Genomic DNA, 26,425 nt, shown 5'->3' with positions numbered 1-26,425 from the left:
GGTGGAGCTATCCACACTTGAGCAGAAGTGGTTCCTTTCTTACACAACACCACACTGCCTCTTTGGCTGTCAGTGACAGAAATTTCTATTTGGCTTCACTAACTGAAGAATAGACCTAGGTCTTAAAAAAATAATAATTTAAAAGGTAATAAAGCAAGAAATATAAGGATGAGTTTTGTTTTTGCTTTAAATGTAGACCTGTTCAGTGCAAAGCAGTTGTGCCACCACAAGAAGAGGTTCACCCAATTCTAGAAACCACAGCAAGCAGCCAAGGGTGGAGTGAGGAACCTGTAAACGAACACTGCCACCAAAGCACCTGCATCACGAAAACTACACCCACACCAGCCCTGTCCTTCACCCCACAGCTTCCCACAGAAGAACCGTGAAGGTGTCAGCAGCACTGACTGGGCTGAGGCCCAGGCTGCCCCACAGGCTCCCAGCTGAACAAGTCCCCAGCGAGGCCTCCCAAGCTGGCCCGCAGAGCAGAGCCTTCAGACTGCCGCCATGTTCTGGATCCCTTCAAGGAAAGCTCCTCTCCCCTCTTCTTCCCCATAAAATAGGTCACTATGTAAAAGAGCCGCTTTATGGGAGGCAATCATGTCAATGGAACCTCCTAAAGCTCTGCTCATCAAGGATACCATTCTGGGGCACTACTAGGACCACAACTTCACTCTGCTTACCACAGCCCTTTTCCATCGGTCTGAGGGGACCACTCTCCATCCCTACTAGGGAGGCCTGGCTAAGGAATGAAGACGCAGCTAGGGAGAGCTGTGCTGCTCAGAGGCACTTGAGGGACAGGGTGGTGCACAGCAGCCAGGAACAGGTGTGGAGATCACAGCCTGCCCACAGCTTCTGAGGAAACCACATTTGCAATGCAAATTGACCACACACCAGCAAGTCATTATCCTGGACAGACCTGCAGGCCTGATCTTCCTTCATTTCTAAAAGGGAAATGGGGATTTTCATGATAGACGTTCATGTGGTAGAAGCATTGCTGAGCAGACAACTACTAGACGAGGCATAAGCCAAGTATTTCATTAGCAATTCAACTGATTTCCCTGTGTCTTGGGTGTTCCCTGCCACTTGCCACATGCCCATCCCTGTTACTGCCTACCTCTACCCAGATCAATGCCCAAACCACCCACCAGCATCAGGAGGTATTGTGATGTGTATCCCCAGCAAGCTGACTTCAGCATCAGGAAAGGAAAAGCACTGCTCCCAAGAGACCATTTCAAACCAGGCAGGTGACAGTGACAACCACAGGTGGAAGAAAAGGTCTCTTAAGTGCCCAGTTTTACACAGTGCCCTCAGCATTTGACAAATAATTCCTGTATCAGTATCACATAAGATTTATACTCATATAATTAACCAGAAGCATTCTATGAATAAAGTACCTGTCCCTGGGGAAGAGAAAAAAAAAAAAAGCAAACCCCACAAGCCTGATACTCTGTATGAGAAGGACCTGCAGCAGTACAGAAAACATCCATGTCCTCCCAGCACAGCTCCTTATGGATCATTCCCTGGAAGGGGAAAGGTCTGTCCAAACCGCAGGTGCTCCAGACAGCTGGCTTTTCCACAGCACCAGTAAGTTAAGCATTTGATCATGGTAATGGGGTTACATGAGGCCTAGAGCAGCTCCAGTGCTGACCTCACTGTGAACCCAGTTCTTTCAGATGGAGGCACCTGCAAAGGGTATAAAATGCATCAAGCTGCCAGCGGCCTATGTAACTGGGAACCCTTTTAAAATCCAGTGTGTGTTTCACCAAAATAAGTTTGTTTTGGTTGAGGTAATATTTGTGTCACTTCAGACAGCAAACAATTCTACAGAAAACATGAGACAGGTTTTTCCTCACCCAGAGGCCTGAGAATACTCACACTTAAAAACAAAAAAACCCTAAATCACACTCTTTTGAACCTAAATTTCCTGACTTTTACAGCTGTGGTGGCAGGGAGGCAGGAATGAATTACTGGGGTGTACATGAACTTCTTAAACTGCCATGTTGCTGGCAAAGCTCTGTGCAAGCACACACCACAGCACAGCCAGACTCCCACTCCCCACACCCCCATGGGACCTGCAGGCTTCTGCTGGAGGTCACCACTCCTGCAGCCACATACTGTGCAAGTCCAGCTCCAGGCAAAGCCAGACAGGTTAGCTGAACTCACCTCCCAGTGCATGCCCACAACGATCTCTTCTGCTGGCACAACTGCGGTACTGCCCAACCCGTGGGCAAAAAATCAGCGGTAACATCTTTAATGTGAATCGTTAGCGGCTCTCAACAGGTCTCTGTGGCTTCACTAACTGAAAGGTTCCAACTTGGAATTGTTTTAAGAGAACTTCAAGCCTTTAACAGAGCCTCCAGACTCTTACCTGCCTCACCACTCCACCCATAGCACCCTGCAGGTGCTCAGGAACCTTTGTACCGTGCACCAGCCCACCTGCCGTGAGCAAAGCAGGACACAAAGTCCCCTGCTGCAAGCCCTGGCATGGGAGCACACCAACCACCAAGTGGTCAAACATATTACGTGATAAGAATCTGCAACAGTCACTGAATAATTTGTGGGATAAACTATTTCTGGAGCATTTGATCAGCTCTACTGGCTATCATTATTTTTGCTGAATCAACAGCTCCCATCAGAGCATACGCTCTAGAGAAAACAAGCAGCACTGTGACAGGTTAGGAGAGATATTTACTAAATTAAATGCACGCCCCGCTTGCTCCTCTAAGCCATAATGCAGTACATACATGGAAATCCAAGCAGCTAAATGCATATCCTTTCTGAAGTGGCTGTCTGTGCATACACAATCCGTCCCTTCAAGGTTTTTCCATTAACATACCCACGTGCAGAGCTATAAATCAAAATGAAAGGGAACAGAGCAGGCCAGCAGAAGAGCAAGGGAAAGAAAATATATTGTAGGCTGTTTTGCAAAACGGCTGTGATTAGCTATTATCAGTTAAAAGCACAGACGCAGACAGAGAGATTCAGAGCCTTAGTGGCCTACAACGGAGAGCTAAGTGGAAGGTTAGAGGGAAATAATGCTTTTAGCTGCTCTTGAAAGCAGAAACAAGCGTGACAGGAAAAAAAAAAAAGAGAGATTTAAACCATTGATGAATACATACTTATATTCAGAATTTATGGCAAGCAGAAATAAGGAGACAACAGTATTGACTTCCTTAGAGAAGTCAGAAGAGACAAAGCCAAGTAGGAGAATGCAGCAGTGAAGAACATAAAGCAGCCTGGCAGGAGGAAGGCCTACAGAGGTGCATGGCAACCTCCTGAGGCCATTCGAAGAGAAGATATAACACAACAGGTTGTCCAAATCAGCACAGAAAAGGAATTCACGTGGCCTATTCCTCCACTTCAGAAAGCAGTTCCTGAGATTTGCTGGGGGGATATTTTCAGGTTTTTACTACAAACATTCCCCAGAGACATCACTCCTATAAAAACTTACATCCTTCCTTGTCACCACCTTACTCCAAATGGCAACTGTGAACCACTGTTCTTGTTTTAAAGGCTTGGTGGAAGTTCAGAAATAGAAAGAAAAATTGCCAACAGGAATTGCTGACAAGAGGTGATAATTTAATCAACACTGTGATGATCAGGCTTCTTTTGCTAGTGGATGAGTACCCATGGCCCACAAGCCCCCACACTTGCACAACCCTCCATGGAAAAACATCTGTGGGATCACTGTTAGATCTGGCAGAAAAATCACTGCTCAATTAGTTTTCCCAATGGCATGTGGTTTTGGACAAAAGGAATCCCAGCACATGCTGGGATCTTCAGCTCCAAACACGAATTCCCTTCAGATTCAGGACTAATAATACACAAACTCCCAACTACCAGCTGCACCCAGACAGCAATCTCATTTTATACCCTCGATCATGCTGAGATACCAGCAGGGCTGACAGCAGCGCAGCCCGCTTTGGCATGGTGAATCAGCTCATCGGGCAGCCAGCGATGGTGCCAGCACACACGACAAGGCAGGAGAGCTGCCAGCTGCAGTTTGGCTCCAGGAGCAGTTCCTATCCGGGCAAACCAGCGCAACACCCACTTGGTACCTGGCAACGGCAGATTTTTCTCTGCACAACACAGATGTGAAATACAGGAACCATTTTAAAGCACAACAACAAAGTCACATGTAACAGGTTTAACCAAAGCTGCGTATTTTCCTGCTATGGAAACCAGTCACAAGAATCATAAAGCTGTCCAAGGCGAGAATTTTGTGTGCTACCCTCTCCTAATCTGCCCTGCTCCTTTCTGAAAACCTGAAACTGATGCATGACGACACGGACTAGTTACAACTGGTGCAAAGCAGCTACCTAAGCTTTTCACATGAAAACTGTGCCAGTATATTATCAGGAGTCACACCAGAGCGCAAAGGTGTTTCCCCTGCCACCTTCAAGTGACTTTGTTAAATGTACAGCCATTGCTCCATCTTTGCAAAATGGACTCTCCACATACAGACAGACAACAGACCATTTAAGTTGTAAGGCTTTAGGACTGTTTTTTTTATTATTATTTTTTTTTATTTTTTAATTTTTTTCCAGGAGTAGTAATAATCCAGCAGCCCAAGCAAATGGGAGCTGGCAAGGCCTCAGTGGTCCAGAGCTGAACGAGACAGATACCATCACATTTAGAAAAACTCTCAGAAAGTAGCTTTAAGAACTTCAGCTTGGCCTTGTCTGCTAAGAGCAGAAAACCCAGTAACTGAAACTGTAGCAAAAGGTAAGCTGAGATTCAGAAAACCTATAGAAAACTGAAGTCAGCACAATCGTCTCTGGGAAATTACAGATTAAATCCTGTCAGCAGAGTTCACATGAAGATAATCCTGCCTTTGCAGGATGGCAGTGGACCTCTCAAGGGTTCACAACCAAGCCTATTCTACGAACCTAAAGTCGCTGTGTTTTAACGCCCAAGAACCAAAGCACAGAATTCTGTACTGTCCAGTTCTGGCTAACAACAGGCCCTCCAGCTGGTGCTCCTGTGTCACATCACAGATCTCACATCCTGACTCTCAGGGAGATTTCACCCACAGGCCAAGCCCCACTGCTATCAACAGACTCCAGTCAGTCACGGGAATCTTCTTGGAGCAGAAAAAAATCGCATCATCTGAAAAGCACCTAAGGGACTGTAACTTATGTAATGTCTAAACATTGTATGTGTAGAGAAGTAGAGTCCTGCCTTGCAAGATCAGAAACACACCACACTGAGCTGGACTGATGGCAACAGCAGCCCTGCACGAGGGAGCCCCAGAGCACAAGCAGAGGGCTCCCTCCAGGTTAACCCGCTCTGCATCCCAGTTTGTCACGCATGTGGAGAAGCACAGCTTGGCTCAATCGGTGGGGTGCAAAGGTACGGAATCTGTGTGTACAGATACACGAGAAGCATACTTTCTTTGTTGAATCCAAATGTTTTTCAGCCTAAATTGCACTGGTGTGTGTTCTAAACATTTTATTACACAAGTTTCAGATTTTCAGTTTATTTTACAGTCGTCTCTGTTACCAGTTACAAAATAGTTATATTTATATGGTTTTGAAAGAACCATCTGGAATCATGTCCTGAAAAACATTCTTCTGGCAGCCAAATTGTGTACTTCTGAGTAATTAGCATGTGTTTAGAAAGACGGGGCACACTTGTTTTTTTAATTTGTGAGCCCACTTTCCACTAATTACCACATTTTCCAAAGAGTAAAAAATAACATTCTGTGTCTCTCAAACTCAGCTGCATCAAACCCCTGTGTGCAAGACCAAGACAGAATATATGCTACAGATGACTGGAACCGTGACTTGAACCTGCGTTCCCCCACATACACCCCTGTGCATGTGCCTTTGCATGGTTCTGCTACGGCTCTGCCCCAAGGGAGGTAGCTTCCCACAGATGGGCAGAGCTGTCAGAAGCACTGCAATTTCAAACAGCTGCAGCTTCATCCAATAAAGACCCTCTGCTAGATTAAACACCTGCAAAGAGTTCTGCTAATTTCTCAGCTTCCAAAACAAAACATTTTCTTCCATCTATTCCCATACAGCCAGGAACTAATTTTCAAAGTACCCAAGTCCACGCCACAGGGTGGACATGTGGACTAGAACTACCTACTGCCAAGACATTATGGTATCTACTACTGAGAAGATATCAGAAGAAATATCCAAAGCTAACGTACATGCATACAGAATTCAGCTAAACACTGCTTAGCTTCAAGGTTTTTCAGATCTCGAAACCTTAAGCTTTTCAAGTTTTTGAAACACCTATGCAACCTGATGTAAGAAACATCTAAAAGCCAGACGCCTTCAAGATTAAAGGCTGTCAAAGAACCCATTTACCTAAAATCTCTAATAATGTTTGAAAGCTATATATTCTTTCAAAATTTTACAATCACACATTTTAAAAAACGTCTGTTTGCTTCTCAGATTCAGGAATCCCAGACAGGCAGGAATGGATCGTGACTCTTTCCCTCTTTGAACCTGGCTGTGTCAGTATTTCAGATTTCAGTATTTCCAAAGTTCAGCCCCATAGCATGCAACGCATGTGTCTTAAACTACCCCTAAGATCTCCAATAGAAATGCAACACCTTGGTTTCTTAACTGTGTCGAAAATTTTGAACTCCCATTTCTGGGTTCCTGGCAATACTAGCCAACCTGCCAGCACACCCTGAATGACGTTACCTAACAACAAAAACATGTTTGCCACAGGAAAGCCTGAAGAGGTTTAATAGGACATTGTGAAAAGAATGCAAAAGAAAAAAGAGAAGAAAAAAAAAAAAGGAGGGGGAAATAAAGATAGGCTCAAAAGTTTATGAAACATGCCTCAAAACTATTTGTTGTTAAAGTTTCCTTCCAACTCATTTGGGAACTGTTCTTTCAGGGCAGTCCAGTGTATTTCAGATGCACGCTACTTTCATATATAGTACTACATACAGAAATATGAAATGCCCCTTGTGTCAAAGGCAGCAGTTCTCAACCTTTTCCAATTCGCAGACTCAATTCTTAATAGTAGTGCTAGGTCTTCTACATACCTGACATAAGGCTATTCACAACAGGCCAGTTCTTCTTAATTATGTTTTGTGGACCACTTGCAAAGAAGTTCAGAGACAGAAGTCAGGTTTAAAACCACCGCTTTGTGAATTATAAAGTGAAAGTATTTTTAACGACCATATTACAATCACAATGCATCACACATTTATATAATTCACTTGAAGTAAATCCAGAAGTACCTTTAACAAATTTCACTGTCACATGCATGACATATTTTTAAATGACCTGAAGAAGCTCAAAGCATCCTGCTTACTCAAAAACTTCAGTAACTGAAGGGAAAGTTGTCCTAAAATTTAAAGATACATGAACAAAAGTAGTAAATAACTAAGAAAAATGGTGGGCCTGAAGTCTATTAGTGTCAAATTACAAAACGGCTCAAGTCTTTGAACTGGCAGTGCCGCACTCACAGATAGAGTTTTCCCCAGCATCTAGTAGTGTCATGCTATGGCAAGACTAGATCCTAAGACAGACACACACATACGTGGTGGTGCCTGCTATATGCCAGCAGCTACTCCAGATTCAGTGTTTGGAAAAGTATGAGAGTCAGTTAATCCTATTGAGTTCTGGGAGATCAAACAGGATTTGTAAGAGGGTAGCACATCCACAGATTAGTGAAATGTTCTCAATTTAAGTGTGGTCACTTTGTGATCATGTTCAGAAAGCATTTTCATCTGAAGATATACAGAATTATTTTTTTTTTTACTATGTCCAGAGGGATTAGAATTACATGAAGTTCTGAATGTCACACTTAAAACCTGGGAACTGTGCTCATAAAACACCATTCCCTTCCTATCTACCTCTCATACAAGTTTGGACTCACTGATACAGGAAGGTTGGTTATCCCATAGCTGTATGTAACATCAGCAAAGGGAACACAGCATCTTTCTTAACCATGAAAACCCCAGCGATATCATCCAGCAGCCCACTTTTCTGAACAAGATCAGAAGGAACAAAATGGCTAAAGATATTATCAAACAAATTATTTAAGCATACAAAGTCCACACTGGCATTATCTACAATTAATTCATAGCGAATGTAGAGTGGCGCAGTGATCTAAGTGTCTGACAACTCGGCAAGTAGCTGTATGCCTAACTGAACGCACAATTAGGGCAGTTGGCAGTTCTGAAGAACTTCCCAGAACTCACTGCTGATGAGGTCCTTAACAAACACCTTACATATGAAACTACTAAGTCCTTGCTCTCAATTGTTTGCACTCTGCCACTACCTTGAAAATAGCAGCACCATTCAGCTCACAACAGAACAGCCTCTGCTCAAGGCAACAGTGAACAAAGGGCTTCCAAAAGAAAAGACTGTCCACTTAGATCACCGGAAAAATACCCCTCTGTGGACTGAGCTGACTGCTTGCAGCATCTAACCAACAACGTCACCTGAAGGGCAAGAAGGAACCCTTTGACAGACTTGAAGGAGTCTCCCACAACACTCTATTCCAAAACCAGAAAATCACTAACAGCAGAGATCCTGGGGAAACATCTAAATGGTTACAGTACACATGTACCTAATGATCAACCAGAGAAGCATCATAAGTAACCGAAACAGATGCACAGACGTTACTTCTGTGATAAGAACAAAGGCTGACAGAGCTGCAGAAAACTCTCATTCAGCCAACATAGGGCAACTCCTGCTATCATTGAACTTTCCCCTACCCAGTAATTTGTTCATCTAATTGCAATAATGTATATTTAAACGCAGGCATCGATAGTTTAATATCCATCAACAAAATTCTGTATTTACAGCAACATCCTACCCAGCATGTCTACAGAATAAGAGCGCCCAGACCAAGTCAGCTGGCTGTCAAGATAAAAATCTATTCTGTATATTTATCTTGCTACCCATGACTAAGCATGACTGTAAGAGAAGAAAGTACTCTTGTATTTAGCTGAAGATATAATCCCATATTGGAGTATTTTGACTCAGTGGATAGCAGTGTCTTAAGGGCACTGTGCTCAGCTGAACTTTTCTTCCTAAACTAAAGGTTAAATAAGGTGGTAGAAACTGACCGAGAGCCAGAAAATGCTACTTTTTATAAAGCTGCATTCGTCACTCAGGATGGACACCATTCAAAATCTGTTGATATGGCATCTGTATTGCAGGTTGCTGCCTCGTTCCATAAATCCTTGGAAAAGTTTCACTACAGAGCTGAAATTAATACCGACAGTTACCAGGCATGTCCTGGAACTGCGTAGTTCATTCAGTGTTGAAATGAGGACCAATTTGTCTTGATAACTTCAGAGAAGAGCCAATAACAAATGTGTGTATTTTCTATTGAATACACTTGTCTTTTTCTTCCCAAGTGTGCTCTACCTGCACATCCTATTTAGAACTTTATTTTCCCAGGGAATCTGATCCTCCCTCTTATCTGAAACAAATAAATCTCTTGTTTTTAATAGCAATATCTAGTCACAGTGACAGGTCAAGGCTTCTGTTACTGTTTTCACCAGACAACACATTTCTTCAATCTTTTATAAACCATCCACAAATACTCACCAGGGTCTATAGTATGCTTTATGCCACCCTCATTAGATGAACAGCCAGATTTTGTTCCTTAAGACAGCTTTCATATCCTACACTGAGTGCTTGAAGTTCACTGGGTTAGGGATCCCGTGTGCTTATTCTGGAAGCTGACCACTTTATCTCCACAATACTTTAGCCTGGGTTGGCTATCCTTCACCATAACCCCAAACATTTCTGAAAGACTCTACCTTGCTCGTAAGTCATAAGGAAGGTTCAATAAAGCACTGGTTTAAGCTCCAAGAAGAAAAAACAAACATCAGATACATCCCAAGACAATTCACAGAACTATGGGGAAGAAAAACAGACAAACATTTTTAGTCAGCACTCTAACACTCCACTATTTCTGTCCTTGCTATTTAAGCCTCGTTTCATCATCAGTTGTGAAGCTGTAAATTATCATCAATACTTTTTAAAATAATTGTAGGTATTTTGCATTTTTCACCAAGGGAAAAATACACATTTTCTTTCCCGAACACCAGAAAAAAAAGATATCAAGAGAGTCAACACAAAATTCAAGCCAATCTGACACACGTAGCATAGAAAGGAGGGTATAGAAAACGGATAACACATGTTCTGTTAGTGTTAATATAAAATGATGCATCATCTAAGAAAACTGTGAAAGATCTGTCTTTAAAGAAAGACACCTTTCAGCATCAGGGTTTCCCTTAAACCAACATAGATAAACTTGATTGCAAGAAAGCAGAAACTTCCTAACATTATGAGTGAGGTATGAACATGGAAACTCACAAGCTGCTCAGGGTTAGTTTTAAATTGCACAACTGTGATTTTGGCACTTGAGCTTGAGCTTTTTCCAGTTATTCCTGTGAGGGAGAAACAAGGAAGAAAAAAAAAAACAAACACAAAAAAACATGCTTTAGCCACGACACTTTGGCTTGATCCTTCTTTATCTTCTGTGGGATATACTCCTCCCTTCACAAATACAGCATAGTCTGAGTAGCAGTTTATTTTAAGCTGAAAAATAAGACTGTGAGGTGGCAAGCTCACACAGTTTGAATAGTTATCTCATTCCATGCTAGTAAACAGAACTCAAAAACTACTGGCATTAAATCCGATCAGCACCAACACGGGACCAACAGCTATAGCAGGGTTCTAGATCTCAAAATACAACCCTCAGCCAACCAAGCACAACAACTTCCCCAACAAAAACACTAAATGCAAGTGTACCAAACACCTGAATGGAAGGGATAGAGGTTGCAGCTGCTGCCAAAAAAATTACATTTATTTCCTTTACATAGTGATCCATGTAAAATTTTCCAAAAATGGATTTATCGTAGAGATCAACAATGAATCCTAATGTAAGAACACATCCTATACAGAATGTTTACCATACATCTTTACACTGGCAGATGAAGAAGAAAACAAAACAAACAAACAAAAAACAATCCGCAAATTGCAAATTCATCAGGCTAGGATTAGCGTGTCTTTTTCACAGTTATGTTATGAAGTGAGGTATCGTGAGAAGACCAGGAAAAGCATAAAACAATATAAAATCAGATATAATTTGATTCAGTCACAGGATATAAAAAAGAGGGTGTGTTAGTTAATACTTTCACTGTTTCATAAGATTTTATTTATCTTTAATTTACAATACATAAAGAATACAGTGTATATATGATTCATGACTATCACTGATAACTGCATGAATGCTATTGCCTCCCAGAAAATTTCAACATAACCCAAAGACATGAAGCTACTTTTGCTGGGAAACTGGCTCTACAACCTCTCATTTCATGACTTAATAGAAAACAAAGTAAGAAACAAAAACACTTCTAAAGTTACACTTCGACTTTAATAAATCTTTTTTTTTCCAAGTATCATTCCATTAAAGGTTTTAAACCAGAAAAATACTCTTAAAAATAAATAAAATAATCAAGAAACCAAGTCTTGTGAAAGTATTTTTGTCAGATTCTGTCAGAGAATTTCAGCATGAATTTACTTAATTTTACATCATTTTTTCAGCTACTTAGCTTGTATGTCAGAATGTCCAAGAGTTTTAAAGCAATTAAAGATACAAGCTAGTAATCAATACTAGTTTGCAGCTTTTCTCTAAGTCTTTCATGTCCAGACAAGCAAAAAAACCACCTCAGCTCAAATCAAAGGGCATCACTAGGCAACACTGGGTATTAGTCACATTGCCTTCCTAGAAGCACTTTCAAGTCAAGCCACAGGCAAGTGTCTAAGCATTAGAATAGCCTAGCTAAATTTCATGAGTGTAATGTGTAATACTTCTTATAGCAAACGTTAAAAGAACATCTATCAGAAATAAAATCTCGTCAATCTTTCCCACATAATAATCTCTGTAAGTTCAACAACACTCAGCTTGATTAGCAGTTTAAAGCCGTTAGAAAAACGAGCAGTTTACTAGAATGGGCTCACACCAAGGACTCCTCCTGTGCCTACTGGCTGAAAAATAAATACCCATTGCTTCACTGGAAAGTCACCATCTCATGTTCAACACATTCCTGTGGCTGCAGCTTCACGTCAGATCTGAGTTAAAACTTGCTGCCACATACAGAAGTGTCCTGCTCTAGCTGCTTCCCCTTGCATTACCTCAAGTCACAACTGACTCTTCACGGTGCCAGTTCAGGCAGCTACACCAGTAAAAACAAAACAAAACAAACTATCCATTTACCTCTATAGGGTCAGGTAAGTTTTCAAAGACAGCCAAGTAAATGTTTACACCTCTGCCAAAGAAAACATCCTTCGCCCACATCCCCTAAGTCATGACCACACCAACTTACTGGTTTGATGCTCACTTGGCCAATAAAGCAGTTCTGTTGGCTTATCTGGTACAAATATCAAACTCGGCAGAAAGTAAGTTTCCTGAGATTTTAGCAAGTTGACTCTCTGAGCTAGACAAGACACTGCCAAGCCTGCTTCTAGGAAGAGGGGACTGCATGGGCAGCTGCTCCTCTCGGTTGCAGCCCCTTGATCCATCAGATGTGCTCCAGCATGAAAACTGTCAAGTTGCATCGCTAGGATAGAGGAAAATGCCTAGTGCAAAATGCTACCCAGCACTAGTAAGAAAACTCCAGTTCAACAACTGGGAAGTATACAGTTGAAGGATATAATTGAAACAACAAAACTATATAGCCAAGAACAGCTTTCAATGACGGTTTCAGGAGAATTTATCATACATCCTACCACTAGCCAGAAAATCTAGTACTCAGCTTCATGCCAGCTCTTCAAAGAAATCTATTTTTGGAAGTTGTTCAAATCATGCCTTTTCTGGATAAGGTATTCTGACCAGGTAGTACAAAAGTAAACTAAACTCGACCTACTTTCTCTTTCCTTCTCCTTATACATTTTAGTTTCGGCTTAGTATTTTTAATTTGGTTAAGAAGAATCAATTCCAAGCAGTTCTCACATACTTGGAGGCTAGAAAAAGAGAGAGCAAAATTGCCCTTGAGTTAAACAAAACTGTGCATTAGACTAACAACTAACAAATACTGTAGATAAGACAAAGTTCATTCAAATGACTTTAATTACAAGGTGATTGCTAAACCAATTTAAGCTGAAAGAATATTTTCTAAAATTCCATGTTTTAATAAGACTTAAAAGAGCAATGTACAAAAGAAGACAGTATAAAAAAAGTACTTCTTTTAATCTTTGTAATCCACAAAAAGCCTCATTTCTGGAAGCTGAAGTGAAGTGAAGTAAAGGCTTAGTTAGCATCAAACCTATGAGAGTGATTAAAACATTTTCACTCTTATGAGTGTAGTACAAACAGCCAACACTTCAATTAAACTGACATTTAAGCAAACACGTCATCAGTGAAATGGTGGTGTATGTTTTGCATTGTCATTTAAGAGGTATCTGGGAGGCTTTTACATGAAAGTACAGCATGTTGTATCCATACAGCATAAGAAACAACTCCCTTTCTCTACAGCTGGCTTCTTCCTGAGAAGGTTACAAATGAAAAGCAGGTAACCTCATGTAAGGAACCTGACTCCTAGCAGAGGTCTTAACCTAAGAGGATTACAGGGTCAAAATTCCAGCAGATGGAGAAAGGTTTTATCTGCACATTGAAGAGACACAGGAACTCTTGGTAACAGTTATTTTAAAAAAAAAAAAAGTTTCTTAGGCACTCAGACTTCTGAGTAGAAATTTTTCACTTTGTTTTCATATTTGCAAGTGTCTACACTGCAGTCAGCTGCTCAGCAGAATACGTTAACACACGCAGAGCTCTGTGCTACTGCAGCTAGAATGCTTCCCACACTTTCCAGGCAGGAAAAATGGAGGTAGAGTACTTCAGTAAACTGTTAGCCTAATTAAACACAGAAAAAGCAAGATGTCCAAGTTAAATGCTGTATCTTGAAAAAACAGGGAATGTCAGACAGCAAAATGCTCGCTATGAGGCACTTGAACCCTTCTATCATTTTACAGAAAAGCAGAATTCAGCTGGGGAGGAGAGAGATGGGTAACAATTATTCTTACATAATTATTAGCTACTTTATGCTATGTCGCGTAACACAAATCCATATAATAAACTTTTCATAGCACCAGTCAACGCTTTCATTAGAAGAGGCATTAAGCTATGCCTTCTGCTACCTCTTTGAAGTCACGAACTCTGTAAGATTGTGTGAAAAGTCAGTTAAAAAACCAGCACTGATAACATCTGAATGCTGTCTCACCAATGAGGGAAACTACACATGGGAAATTTAATCTCAAAAAGAAAGTGTGGTAAAGATGAGATATTTCTTGTAGCCTTTCCCTACTTTACAACTGGCATTTGCACAATCAAATAAGGTGTTTAAAAATAGCGTAGAAGCAACAATGATTCTGCCCATAATATTCTCCTCCACTAACGTCGCAGCTAAACCAATCTATTTATAAAACCGACCAGGAACAATAGGAAATAGCACCATAAGGATTATATGAGACTATGAAACAGTATTACTAGGATGTACATTCACAGTGCGGCTCACTGCACTTTTTAAAAGAGACTTTTATGAACTTGCAGAAATTTGCTTGGTTTGTTTAACTCTGACATTTACATCACTAACATATGATTATTATTATTTTTAATGCTCAGGCAAGACGTGGATTTTCATTCTGGGCTTCAATTCATGGAAACAGAAATGTCTTAGGTGATCAGTATACTACTCTAACTGCAGAAACTTCAGTTCACTCAGACATGATAAGAAATACTTTCAGTCAAAAAATCCCAGAATATGCCAGCATAGTAATGTACTGTCCACAATAAATAAGGAATGCCTAGGAAAAAAACAGTATTGTACTGTACCACTCACGTTCTTTCAACCCTTCTGTACAAATGATAAGCTTTTTCTCCATATCTGTATTGGAAACACTTATAATTTAAGCATTCTATATGAAGATTATGATTTCCCCTAATAAACTCAGTAAAATTACTGATTTATTCTATTGGCCAACTAATTACTGCAGTTTTCAAAACTGAAATGTACCGTACATGATAAAAAAAATGGTACTGTGATGATCTCTGGTGCAGCAGCTGCTGCAGTAAGACAAGATTTTAAAAATTAGAGAAAGTAAAAAAAAAAACAAACAAAAAAAACACAACACTTTATTCACACCAGAAACAGAGACTTCATTGGAATTTTCCTTTATCAAAATAACCCCATTATGGCTACTTACATCTTTGCTGTAAGAGAACTGTACAATATATATAAATATATATATATAAAGCAACGTTAGTGCTTCCTCATTATTAATCGTCATCATCATCTTCTTCATCGCTGATCACATATTTCTTATGCTTCTTACTTGCTTTGTCATCATCCTCTGCTTTTCTCTTTCCAGAAGGTTCACCTTCCTGAAGGTAAGAAAGGGCAGAAAAATAACAAACAAACCATATTTCAGGCTAAAATACTCAGAAGAACAACAGACAACAATTATTTTCTGAAAGAAAAGCAGAATTATTAGTTCTAGTCTTCCCACTTCATGCTACTGTAACAAAAAAAAAATTGTAAATCAGCAAGAGTTTTTGTTTTGTTTGTTGTTGTTTTTAAACACACAAACCACACTCTGGCATCAAGGAAAAAGACTGAAGAGAAAACACTAGTACTAAGAATCAACACCACAGCTTACAGTCCAACAAATATATGTGTAGGAGGCTTTAAAGAGATGGTCACAGGAACTTAAATCATTTAGACTTCAGTTACTCACCAGAATTCATGAGGAGCTAGATATTACTCGATCACTTGAGGTAACATCAATTTACAGATAGCTTGATTGTTCTTTAAATTTAAAAATACCTCAAACCATTTAATTCAAACGCTAAAATATAGACACTAATGCATGAAGTAAACTAAAATCTAGTGTTTTCCTGTATGTAAAACGCTTAAGGAGACATGGTGGGATACTTGTTGATCTCATATTTTTCTACCTAAAAACTTGAAGAAAACATTTAACTTTACGATACAGATACAAGTCTTGTCTTTGTTGAAAAATCAACCCTAATATCAGAAATAAGCGAGTGGTTCACAATGCAGAGTTCTAGAACAAATACTGAAACTATATAAAAACTGTTTGTGAATACAAGAACAGGGAAAACAACAACAAAACAGCGGATTCTGATTAACTAACTGGCCTAAAACACATTCCTGAATTGCTTCCCTTTACCTCATCTACATTTCGAATTCAACTTTTTTTTTTTTTTTGTCATACTGTATTTCCAGTTAATTACCTGTTTGAAAGCAATACCATAATGACTTTTACAGGCTGGATGACCAATTTCTAGCACCTAAATATAAAGTCAGTGGGGTGATTGTTAATCTAAACACATTTACACCAGTGCAGGTTAAATCATCCTTCTAAACAGCAATTTGATTCAGAACAATATGAAGACATTTGCTCACGCTACAAGTAATTAGTTGCAAATGAAAAACTCATCAATTTGGAAACAAAGAATGAGCAGTAACTTGATTATTGCTTAAAAAGAAACGTGTTTTAGAAATACCCTCAATTCTAAGTAACCTCTTTTTCCATTATTTTATTTTATTTATTTATTTTTAAGAGCAACACACATTAATTGGATTTTAAGAAGCAGCAAAAGACAACACAGCCTTTTGGAATTTTAATGAATTACTTTTTATTCAAAGCATTTTCTTCTATATTTACCTTAAATTAGTATGGTGAGAATCTGAATTAGGAAAGAATTTTAAGCACGGGAAACAGAAATTAGTATGGGTGGGAAATCTCAATCATAGCTACTTCCTCAGAACGTTTATTCTCTTATAATCTAGCTAGGCTATTGTTAAATGATTCACCTTCCTCTTTAGCAGGCTATCTCCATTAATTACAGTAACAATAAAACCACTTGCCATGTGATGATAATGTGCATTAATAACAGGCTGATGTTTTCAGTACTGGTAACAAATTGTTATTAGGAGGGAAATTTGGGCTGTGCTGTTGACTGACAGCACACAAAAGCAAGTCTGTGTAGGAGAAGTTCACTGTTTCACATATGTGGATACATATTAAAAAAAAAAAAATACTTCCTACCTGCTGACTGAAAGCAAGTAGTTAGGCTATCCTGTTTTATTCTCCTAACGTTGTAGCACCCCTCTGTGGCCCTGATGGGAATACTGCCTTTACATCACGTAACTGTAAAATGGAGGCTACCATTCTCAAGCAGCAGAGAAATCCAGTCGACTAGATCCTTTCTTTTCAGACACTAGAATTGCAAAATCCTGACGTTGATTGCTACATTATAAACTAACAGCTAGTAGTGTCTTGTCAATAAAATAAATAAATAAATAATTTCTACTAATAGACACTAGCGGAGCTCTCAAAATTACTGTTTTGTCTACTGGCCTCACTATGGCTTTCTGAAAGATTAGTCATATTTTCCAAAATATTAGATTTTCCTCAATAACTAATAACAAGCCAGGATGTATGAATTTCAAAGAAAAACTCATTTTCACTCCTGCTTCATAAAACATTTGCGTATTAGTGCAAATACCCAGCTAACAATATAGGAGGAATAGCATCACAGCAGCAAGAACACACATTCAGAATGTAGCAAACATCTCAACAGGCTGGGAAATATGACATACCTGGCAAGAAATTTACAGGAAGCACAATACAGAAATGAAAATGACAGAAACCTTACTCCTCAAAAATCAAGATTTCTCATATTCGAGTAATGTGTCATAGTGAAAACTATGTCATATATTGCTCATTTAAACAAAACTTCAGAGTTTCAGCAGCTGTGATTAAAGACATCTGACATGCATTCTCTGAAAGGACATATTGCAAGCTATACTGCCAAATTGTTCTTTTAAGATGCTTTATTATGGAAGCCTGTAAAATTCAACAGTAAGATTTGAGTCACTTCAGCAGCTGTTAGAGTAGCATACTGGACATAACAATAGGAAAGCACCTAAAAGAAATCTGGGACCATAACTAAGATAATTTTAACAGTTAAAATTAAAATAATTTCTTAAGGGAAATAGTGATATAAAACTTTCAATAAAGAATTGAAAAATATCCCACAAGCTTAGTACTTCATGGTTCCACTTCTAATGTTGAATGAAAATAGTTGTTTCTAATCTCAAAAATGGTAACTGTCAATCTTAAAAAGCACTGTTAAACACCAGTGCAGTATCTGAAGAAGTGACTTGCTTGAACAAAACCTCAAGATGGGATAAACACAACGATTTGTTTGCTTATACCTAGCACTGATAAGTTACAAACCAAAAAATACCTGAAAATTTAAAAGTGGAAACAGCACTACTACTCTAGCTAGCAGTTAACTTGATAGTGGTCTAATGTTTTGGATGATACTCAGGTGACGGATAACATCTGTTTAGCATCGGATTAACTGCACCTTAGGGTTTTTGTTGTCGTTGTTTTTTAAAAATCTTCTATTTAAAAAGAGTAGAAATGTTATATGAAAACTCTTCCTTTGTTTTCACAATAAACAGGAGAGGACCTTGTAGCTTAGGAAACAAGACTGAACTAGGATTCTGATGCTGAGTCTTTTTACTCCTTGCATAATTTTGGTCAAGTCATTTTACACAGCCCTGTATCAATGTTTCCATCTTTAAATCAGCAATAATAATAGTGACTTCCTTCAGATATCACTCAGGTCTATGAACTGACACAGCAAATAAGAAATTGGCGTGATTAATTACTGTTGACAGCATGCCAAGTCAAATACTACATTCATCAGAGCATAAATGAAACTACAGAAGTCTCAGCTTTAAAAACTGGATTAAGTGCAGGAAATGTTCCCGACTGAAAATGAGTACCTTTTTAAGAACAAAATCATTTTCTTACCTCATCACTAGTCAGTTTCTTTGCCTTGAGTAGTCTTTGTGTTTTATCATCATCTGAGCCCTCATCACTGTCCGAAGAATAGATTCTAGCACGTTCCTCTACAGAAAAAAAAAAAAAAAAGATATTTATCTGAAATTGGTAAGGAAAAAGACAGTATGAAAAATACTTCTCTTACACTTAGTCTCACAAAAGGCTCGCAGAATCTAACCCCACAAAGGAAATAAACTTACACAAACTGAATTTACATCTCCTTATGTGTCAAATTAAGTGGCAAAACACAGCCTCACCAGGACTCCCTTTTGAAATTAATTTGTCTGAATTACACAAATCCAACTTGTCTACCAGTAAGGTTTATTATTACCTCTGATGCCACCTTTGTATCTGTTTTTGATAGCAGCTAGACTGATCGCATCATCACCCTCATCCTCTTCTTCATAGCGATCAGGTTCTAAATAATTTGCACTCAGACCACGCTGGTGCTGCTTCTCTCGCATTCTTCGCTGCTGAGATTCTCTACGAATGGAAGCTCTTAATCTCTCCTCTTCTTTCTGTCCAAAGAAAGAAACAAAAGATAAAAATTGAGGGAAAAAAATAATAAAATACTCAGAGTATCTTGTATTCTACTGTAGCTTTTGAAATCATTTCACAGGAGTGGAAAGACTGTACATAAAACTGATTTTTTGTAAATGTAAGGTAATGCAATTTCAAACAAAAAAGACTGCATGCACAAACTGCACCCATGGCTAACTACTCTTACCTACAAAACTACTCCTACCTATAACTCTGATAGACTCTGTTTTTCAAAAACACATTAAATGTTCAGAAGTGTTCAGCTAGATTACAGTTGTGATTATTATTTTTTTTAAGATTAAATCAGCAGATAAAAAAGTTCTATGTGAGAATACCTTAATCATTTCTGTCCGCTGAGACTCTGGATCACGACCTGCCATTGGCAAAATACGAATTTTCTGGGTCTTTGAACATCTATCTGCCAGAGACAAAGTCATCTTCCTGTGAGTGGCGCTGTCTGTAGAGTGTGGCCTGTTGGAGAATTGCTATGGGTTAAATACTTCTAAAAAGAATTTATCCATTTTCAAATGACAGTTGCAGGGCAGGAATACTTAAGGTTTCAAAGATTCATCTGTACAAAAGTAAAAGCATTATTACTATTATTTTAATTCTTGTGCACTATAATAGCTACTGGAGACATCAATTCCTCTCAGCAAACTGGCTGCAGTCCATCACCAGCCTAAATAATCATCCTCACATTTCACTGCAATATCCCAAGGCACAATCACCATCCTGATGGCCATCATGGAGCACAAGAAAGGTTAATTTCAGAGAATATTAATATTCTGATTCACATGAGGGCTTGCAATTAAAAATACAAATTAAAATTTATAAAAAAAAATACATGTAGTCTAGATACTGCGGTGAATAGCATATTAGCCTTTCAGACTGGGAAACCTACCTGAGGAAAAATCTTTCCCAAATATGCATAAAAGAGCACATTCTTATAAAACAGTTAAGCTCTGGAGGCTTACTAATTTGTACCTCTAATTTTTATGTACTAGTCACAACATTTATTTGCAAAAATAGCAACATCATTCGATACGGAATATCATGTTTACCTGAAGGTTAACTTTGTCTTGAAAACAGCCTGTCCTTGTAGACCTGTCCCTTGTCTGATAAACAAATGGTTGTGATCTCCCTGCAGTGGTGCCTTGTACACATCAAAGACCTCATTTCCCAAGTGGAGAGACATGCTTAAAAGAGATTCATATTATCAGTTACTTGATAAAGTCACTGCAGTCTATTTTTTGCCTCATTTATAAAAAGAGAAAGCCTTCACGTTTCCTTTTTACATATAGCCAATAATTATATTTCAATCCAGATGAAGCAGAGCACAAAATTTTCAAAGCACCGAGACTAAAATAATTTCTGCTGTGCAGAACTGACACTGAAGTTTGTTGACCTTTCAATTTTGCACGCCATGGCATTTCACTGTAAAAACAACTGTATTCCTTCAACAGCAAGAAGTCCAAACCAACCTTCCATCCGACCACTTGACTATCCGGGCATTACTTTCTCTAATCTCATTCCCTTCCTCATCTCGACGCATCCGCCACCGTATTGTGTTTTCTACCTGTCAGAATAGAAACTTCTTTTTAATTCATAGTTTAACTAATAGTAAGGAATACTCTGGTAAAATACACTCTATAAAGATTGAGAATTACAGTTAGAAGGGTTACTCAATTTGCTGTATGATGCAAAGAAACAAAGGTGAAAGGGATGGCTTTTACAGATGAAATGCAGATGTGAAGGGTTTGTTTGTTTGTTTTAGCATTACTAAAACTCAGCAACCTTTCTCACCAGTGAACTGGTCCATACCTTGATAACCTGAACCATAAGTCAAAATACCATTCTAAAATACCAGAAATAGACTTTGAAGAAATGTGGCTATTTGAGCATAGAAGAGGAAAGGAAAATTAATATCATACCTTGAGTTTTAACCTAGTTCTACCTTCTTCATCAAGCATCTCCTCATCTTCAAATTCATCTTCATAATACTGGGGATCAAAGGGTCTGTAATAAATTATACAATAGTCTTTACTCTTCTAAAGAATAGTCCAGATTGTTCTTGTGCAAAATAACAGGTGCTCGAAAGGTTTAAACTATACACTGCACACAACAGTAGGCACTGCAGCTGTGAGACAGCCATTTCCGCACTAATGTAATTTACTGCATTGATTCTACACCACAGGAGGCCTACCCGAGTGTCTTCACTGCCATCAATTACAGCCACTTTACCAGACTCTCTAAACGGCTCAAGCTAAAGAAAGCAAGTCTTCCTCAAAAAGGTTTCCTCGGTATCAACATGATGAAGTCAGGGTTAAATTTATAAATAAATACACATAATTGTATACAGGGAAAATCAAAATGAAAATATTTTATAAATGTGGTGAGCTATAGATTTTCTAAGAGCACAATCTTTTAAAATTTGAATCTGAGAATCAACCAAACAGAAATAAAGAGATTGTTCTTTCTCTTTCTTCAAAAAGAAAACCAAACCAAACCAAAAACACAAAACACCAAGAACCTGACAGCTGGGGAAAAAATAAGCCCACTCAATAGCCTAATAGTTTCAAGGTCGCTTGCAATGGAAAGAAACAATAATCAGGCTCTGCTACTGTAAAATTCTACTTTCAGTCCTGTCTGACCCCAGTGATCCTCAGGACTTCTATCACTGATTACAGCCACTAACTGGATTCTTAATAGTTCTCTCCTTAAACAGTCTATAGCACGAAAGCTAGGGAGAATGATTTAACTAAGGTATGGCAGAAACAATACTACGCTGCCAGGTAAGAAGATATGTATTAAATAATCCAATAAAGTTCCTAACAGAACACTTCAGGAGATGAAATTAACAGCAGTTTACTAGAGGTGGGCTTTGGGGCCACATTTAACATCACAAGCAACTCTATTAATCTGCTTTGTTTCTTCCTCTGAATTCCAGAAAAATTCTTTTGCTTGGGTTAGGTAAAAAGTAAAATAAGTAACCACTGTCTCTTTTAATACTTAAATATCACATTTAGCACTTGCACGTAAAAAGAAGTTTATTCTAAAATTCAGAATGTTTTTATCACTCAAAAGTGCATAAAGATTCAGTGTATTTGGCTTTCACGTCTCTGAGAGACTGAGCCTTCGTTACTTTCAGTTAAATCATACATATGTATATACATATGATTTTAAAGACAAAATTTATTCAGTCAGGGTGAACTCCAAGCTCATAACACAGTTACTCAGCTCTTGATTAGCTAACAACCAGGCAAGTATTACTATTGACTTATCATCACTAAAAGTATGCACCTTAATGTTAACCATTTTAAATATGATCAATACATTTAATTTTATTGCTAAAACAAAAACAACATAGTGCAACACTAAAAAAAACAACTTATCAAGTATTTAATACAGAATTACCTGGGCTCCACACTAAGGAAGTTGGGCAGCTTCACGAAATACAAATCATTACCCAAGTCTGTATTTACTTTTGGTATTTCAACCTCTATTCTTGTCTCTGGAATAGGCTCTTCTTCCTGCTGTTCTTGACTCAGTCCATTCTCATCCTAAGGACAAAAAAGCACAATAAGCAAAAGTGAAAAATGTCAGTCTGTCTCCTGGTACTGTAATAAGCATTTACATTTTGCCTGAAGAAAAGCCATCAACATGCAGAGAGAGATCAGGAAGCTTCTGATAAAAACATTTGCACCATTTCCGTGAAAGCAATCCAATTCAGCATTTTTATATGATGCTTAAAGCGATTTCAAATATCAGCACAAACTGAAGAAACCAAAGACAGTAAGTAAACAGCAAAAGAGCTGACATGCAGTTTTCAGCTAAGGATGGGAGAATCTGTGGGATAGCTTTTCTCAGACTAAAAAAAAACAACAAAAAAAACCTAATGTTTTTCACTAAAACATTATCAAACTCAATCAACGTTCCAGACTTCAAAGTGGAATGACAGCTTATTTGTTTCAAAAGTCACGCCTACTCACAATGGGCTGTCCTGGAGTTGGTGGCTTGTCTTCTCCATCACTCCCTGAGGAAATGTCATCTGCACCTCCAAACAGGTCCATGACATCTGCATGTTCTTGAGGAGAAAAATTACTATTTTAAATACATATATATGGAAACACACACACACACCTAAATACAAGTGCTGAAGAAATGATTAACACATCCTTCATTCTTATTATCATTTAAAATCACCTACAAAGATTAAAAAAATGCTAATGTTCATGAAGCACAGATTATTTTCCTATCTTGCAAGAAAATGCTTCCCCTTGTGTTTTTAAGCTGAAGATTCAAGGTATGTTTTCCTGGAAAGACCCTATCAAATGCAAGAATCTAGCTGAAAAATTATGACAGAAGAATTAAGAGTCTAAGTTTGTCCTCAAGTTCCTACAATTTAAATACAAAGAACAATTTAAATATACATAAAAAACAACTTTGTTGCATGTTTTGGAAATTTTACTTCTCATTAGAATCAACGCCTTTTTCTCAGCTAACTAAATGTCATAAAAAACAGTATAGGTTTTCTCAGGCTCTTCTGATAAGATACACCATGTCTTGGTATCTTCTGGCAACAGTGCATGAACCAGCACTCACAAAAGAAAAGCTCCATCTTTCACAGAGGAAACTGAGAGACTGGCAGAGCTAAGTAGGAATAATCAGCAGACATACAGCATCTGCAGTGTTCTTGCTGTGCAATTTTGTTATTTCCATGGCACTACAGTTACTCCATATAGAAAATGCTATCAATTGTATCAAGTCCCACAGCAGATGAATGGCGTGCTTAAGATGAGAATTAAAAGACAAATGAACCAAAAGCCCACAAAACAACCCCACCTTTTACCTTTCTGTCCTTCTGTATCACTGTCCACCTCTGAATCTGACGCAATTGGTTTCTTTCGCTTCATTCGCAAAACTTCATCCTCGCTATCGCTACCTCTTGCAGACTCTACCAAGGAGCATAACGACTCTCAGTAAATTAAGAATTTTGTTGCACATATTTCAAAATTCCTTTGTATTATTAAATTTGATTCAGATGGAAAGGAATTTAAATGGGCTTAAAAAAAAGTTACAAAGATGACTGTAATTAAAAGCTATGTGATTAATGACTTTACATTTAAGTTGGAATCTTTTCAAGCCAATATGAAGTAAACAATAAAGATCAAACCAGGCCTGTAAGAAGCAAATCATTACCACTGTACTTGGTCCTACCAGATTTATGCTCTTGTTCCTCCTCATCAGAGTGCTGGGCCCTTTCATCCTCATCAGAGTTCTGCATCTTCTCCTCGTCAGAATGCTGGGCCCTTTCATCCTCATCAGAGTTCTGCATCTTCTCCTCATCTGAGGCCTGTGGCCTCTCCTCCTCATCTGAGGCCTGCATCTTCTCCTCGTCAGAGTTCTGGGCTCTCTCGTCATCGTCAGACATCTGTGGCCTTTCATCTTCATCAGAGTTCTGCACTTTCTCCTCATCGTCAGAGTTCTGCTGCCTCTCCTCATCATCTGACTGATCACTCTTGTCCTCCTTGCCCCACTTCTCATCCTCTGAATGTGCCTTTTCAGAACCATCTCCCTCCGAATGATGACTGCCTTCATCTGATCCGTGCCCTCGATCATCCTCCTCATCGTCGTGAGCAGCTTCTGAAGCACTGTGCTGATCCACATCTGACTGATCATTATCTTCATGCTCAGAATGTCCTGAGGCTTCAGAGCGATTGTACGATCTTTCAGAATGGTTGTCGCTGCCTGTATGATGGGATGCTCCTTCATCCTCACTGTCATCTCCAAACAGTTCTTTATTACTAGGTTTTATTGCCTCCCTGTCATCGTCCTGGTCACTGTCGCTTCCAGAAGCGTTACTACCAGAGCCAGCATTCTCCTGATCGGAATCAGATTCAGATCCGGAGTCAGAATCTGCAAAACAGACATCACCCTTTCAAACGTTAAATAAAACATCCCTACAAGGAGCCTCACAAGAAGATGAGCATTGATTTAAAAAAATAAAATAAACAAAACAAAAACCAACAACAGAGATCTATAAGAAAGAAGCATGTAAGTTACCTACGACAACAAAATAGAATGTGAAATGAAATGAAAGACATAACGAAACCTGACAGATGCCACATAAGGTCTCACCACCAGCTGCCACCTAAGAACCCAAAGTTTAAAAGGAATAAGCAATTACACAAAACTTGAAGTAGTGAGAATTTTAAATATGTAATGACACAGTTTATGAAATCTTTCAAGTCTAAGACCGCCGCCGTTCCTTCAGACAAAGCTAGCTCCCCTGCGCCTTTTCTCCACCCCGTTACTGCCGGGTTTGCAGGACGCGCTTCCAGCCGGGCAGAACGAGGCACAGCTGCCCCGTGCAGAAACTGGGACAAACACTTCAAAAGCCTGACTTTAGCGACGGAGCAGCACCTGCCGGGAGGCGCCCCGCCACTATCGCTGTTTCTTCACTAACACGCCGCTCCCTGCCGGCGGACAAGCAGCAGCGCCGCGTCCCGCCGCGCCGCCGGCTGCAGCCAAGCCCGGCCGGGAACCGACGGCCTCACCGGCCCGGGAGAGCGAGCGGCAGCGGCAGGGCCGGCGGGACGAGGACGGGAGGGAGGGGGCGCGGCGTGCCGGGACGGCGGCGGGGTGTGCCGGACGGGACGGGGACGGCGCCGCGCACCTTTCTGCTCGGCCTCCGAGTCGGCGTCGCTGCCGAAGAGCTCCTCCATGTCGGCCATGACCGCCGCACGCGCCGCCGGCGCCGCGCAGTGACGCGGTAACGCAGCGCCCCGCCGCCGCCGCCGCCGCCCCCCTCCCAACCCCCGGCTCGGTTCCGGGTACGGCGCCGGGCCCGCGCACGCGCCCTCCGGCCCCGCCGGCCGCCATCTTGTGCCGTTAGCGGGCCCCCGCCTCGGGCGCTCCGGGTGTCATTGCACGCCGCCTCAGGCGGCCGCACGGCCACAGAAGCCCGCACGCCCCGCCTCTCCCCGCCTGCCTCTTGCCAAGCACGAAGG

At 39.8% G+C, this 26,425-nt stretch overlaps 1 protein-coding gene across 1 annotated transcript; it reads right to left on the bottom strand.

Moving 5' to 3' along the window:
* Positions 1 to 13,051: 13,051 nt before the first annotated feature.
* LEO1 (LEO1 homolog, Paf1/RNA polymerase II complex component) lies at positions 13,052 to 26,223 on the bottom strand. The gene is made up of 12 exons (XM_040570121.1): positions 26,092 to 26,223; positions 24,633 to 25,331; positions 24,265 to 24,369; positions 23,405 to 23,499; positions 22,830 to 22,975; positions 21,347 to 21,431; positions 20,897 to 20,991; positions 20,477 to 20,611; positions 19,751 to 19,886; positions 19,207 to 19,393; positions 18,846 to 18,943; positions 13,052 to 15,375 (listed from the first exon to the last, which is right to left on the bottom strand). The coding sequence occupies exons 1-12, from the start codon at positions 26,147 to 26,149 to the stop codon at positions 15,271 to 15,273; spliced, it is 1,944 nt and encodes a 647-aa protein (XP_040426055.1). The 5' UTR covers positions 26,150 to 26,223; the 3' UTR covers positions 13,052 to 15,270.
* Positions 26,224 to 26,425: the final 202 nt, after the last annotated feature.

Source organism: Cygnus olor, chromosome 11, assembly GCF_009769625.2.
Source record: "Cygnus olor isolate bCygOlo1 chromosome 11, bCygOlo1.pri.v2, whole genome shotgun sequence".
Classification (NCBI taxonomy): Eukaryota; Metazoa; Chordata; class Aves; order Anseriformes; family Anatidae; genus Cygnus; species Cygnus olor.
Note: the sequence above shows the minus strand (reverse complement) of the source record. Positions and strands in the feature narration are given on the sequence as shown.

What these genes read in the sequence shown, in the direction of transcription:
- LEO1 (XM_040570121.1), bottom strand. Translation starts at nt 26,149, where the DNA reads ATGGCCGACATGGAGGAGCTCTTCGGCAGCGACGCCGACTCGGAGGCC. An exon ending in CAACTCCAGGACAGCCCATT is followed by an intron (nt 22,976 to 23,404) that starts GTGAGTAGGCGT and finishes TTTTGTCCTTAG; the next exon opens with GATGAGAATGGACTGAGTCA. An exon ending in TTCCTTAGTGTGGAGCCCAG is followed by an intron (nt 21,432 to 22,829) that starts GTAATTCTGTAT and finishes AATTTATTACAG; the next exon opens with ACCCTTTGATCCCCAGTATT.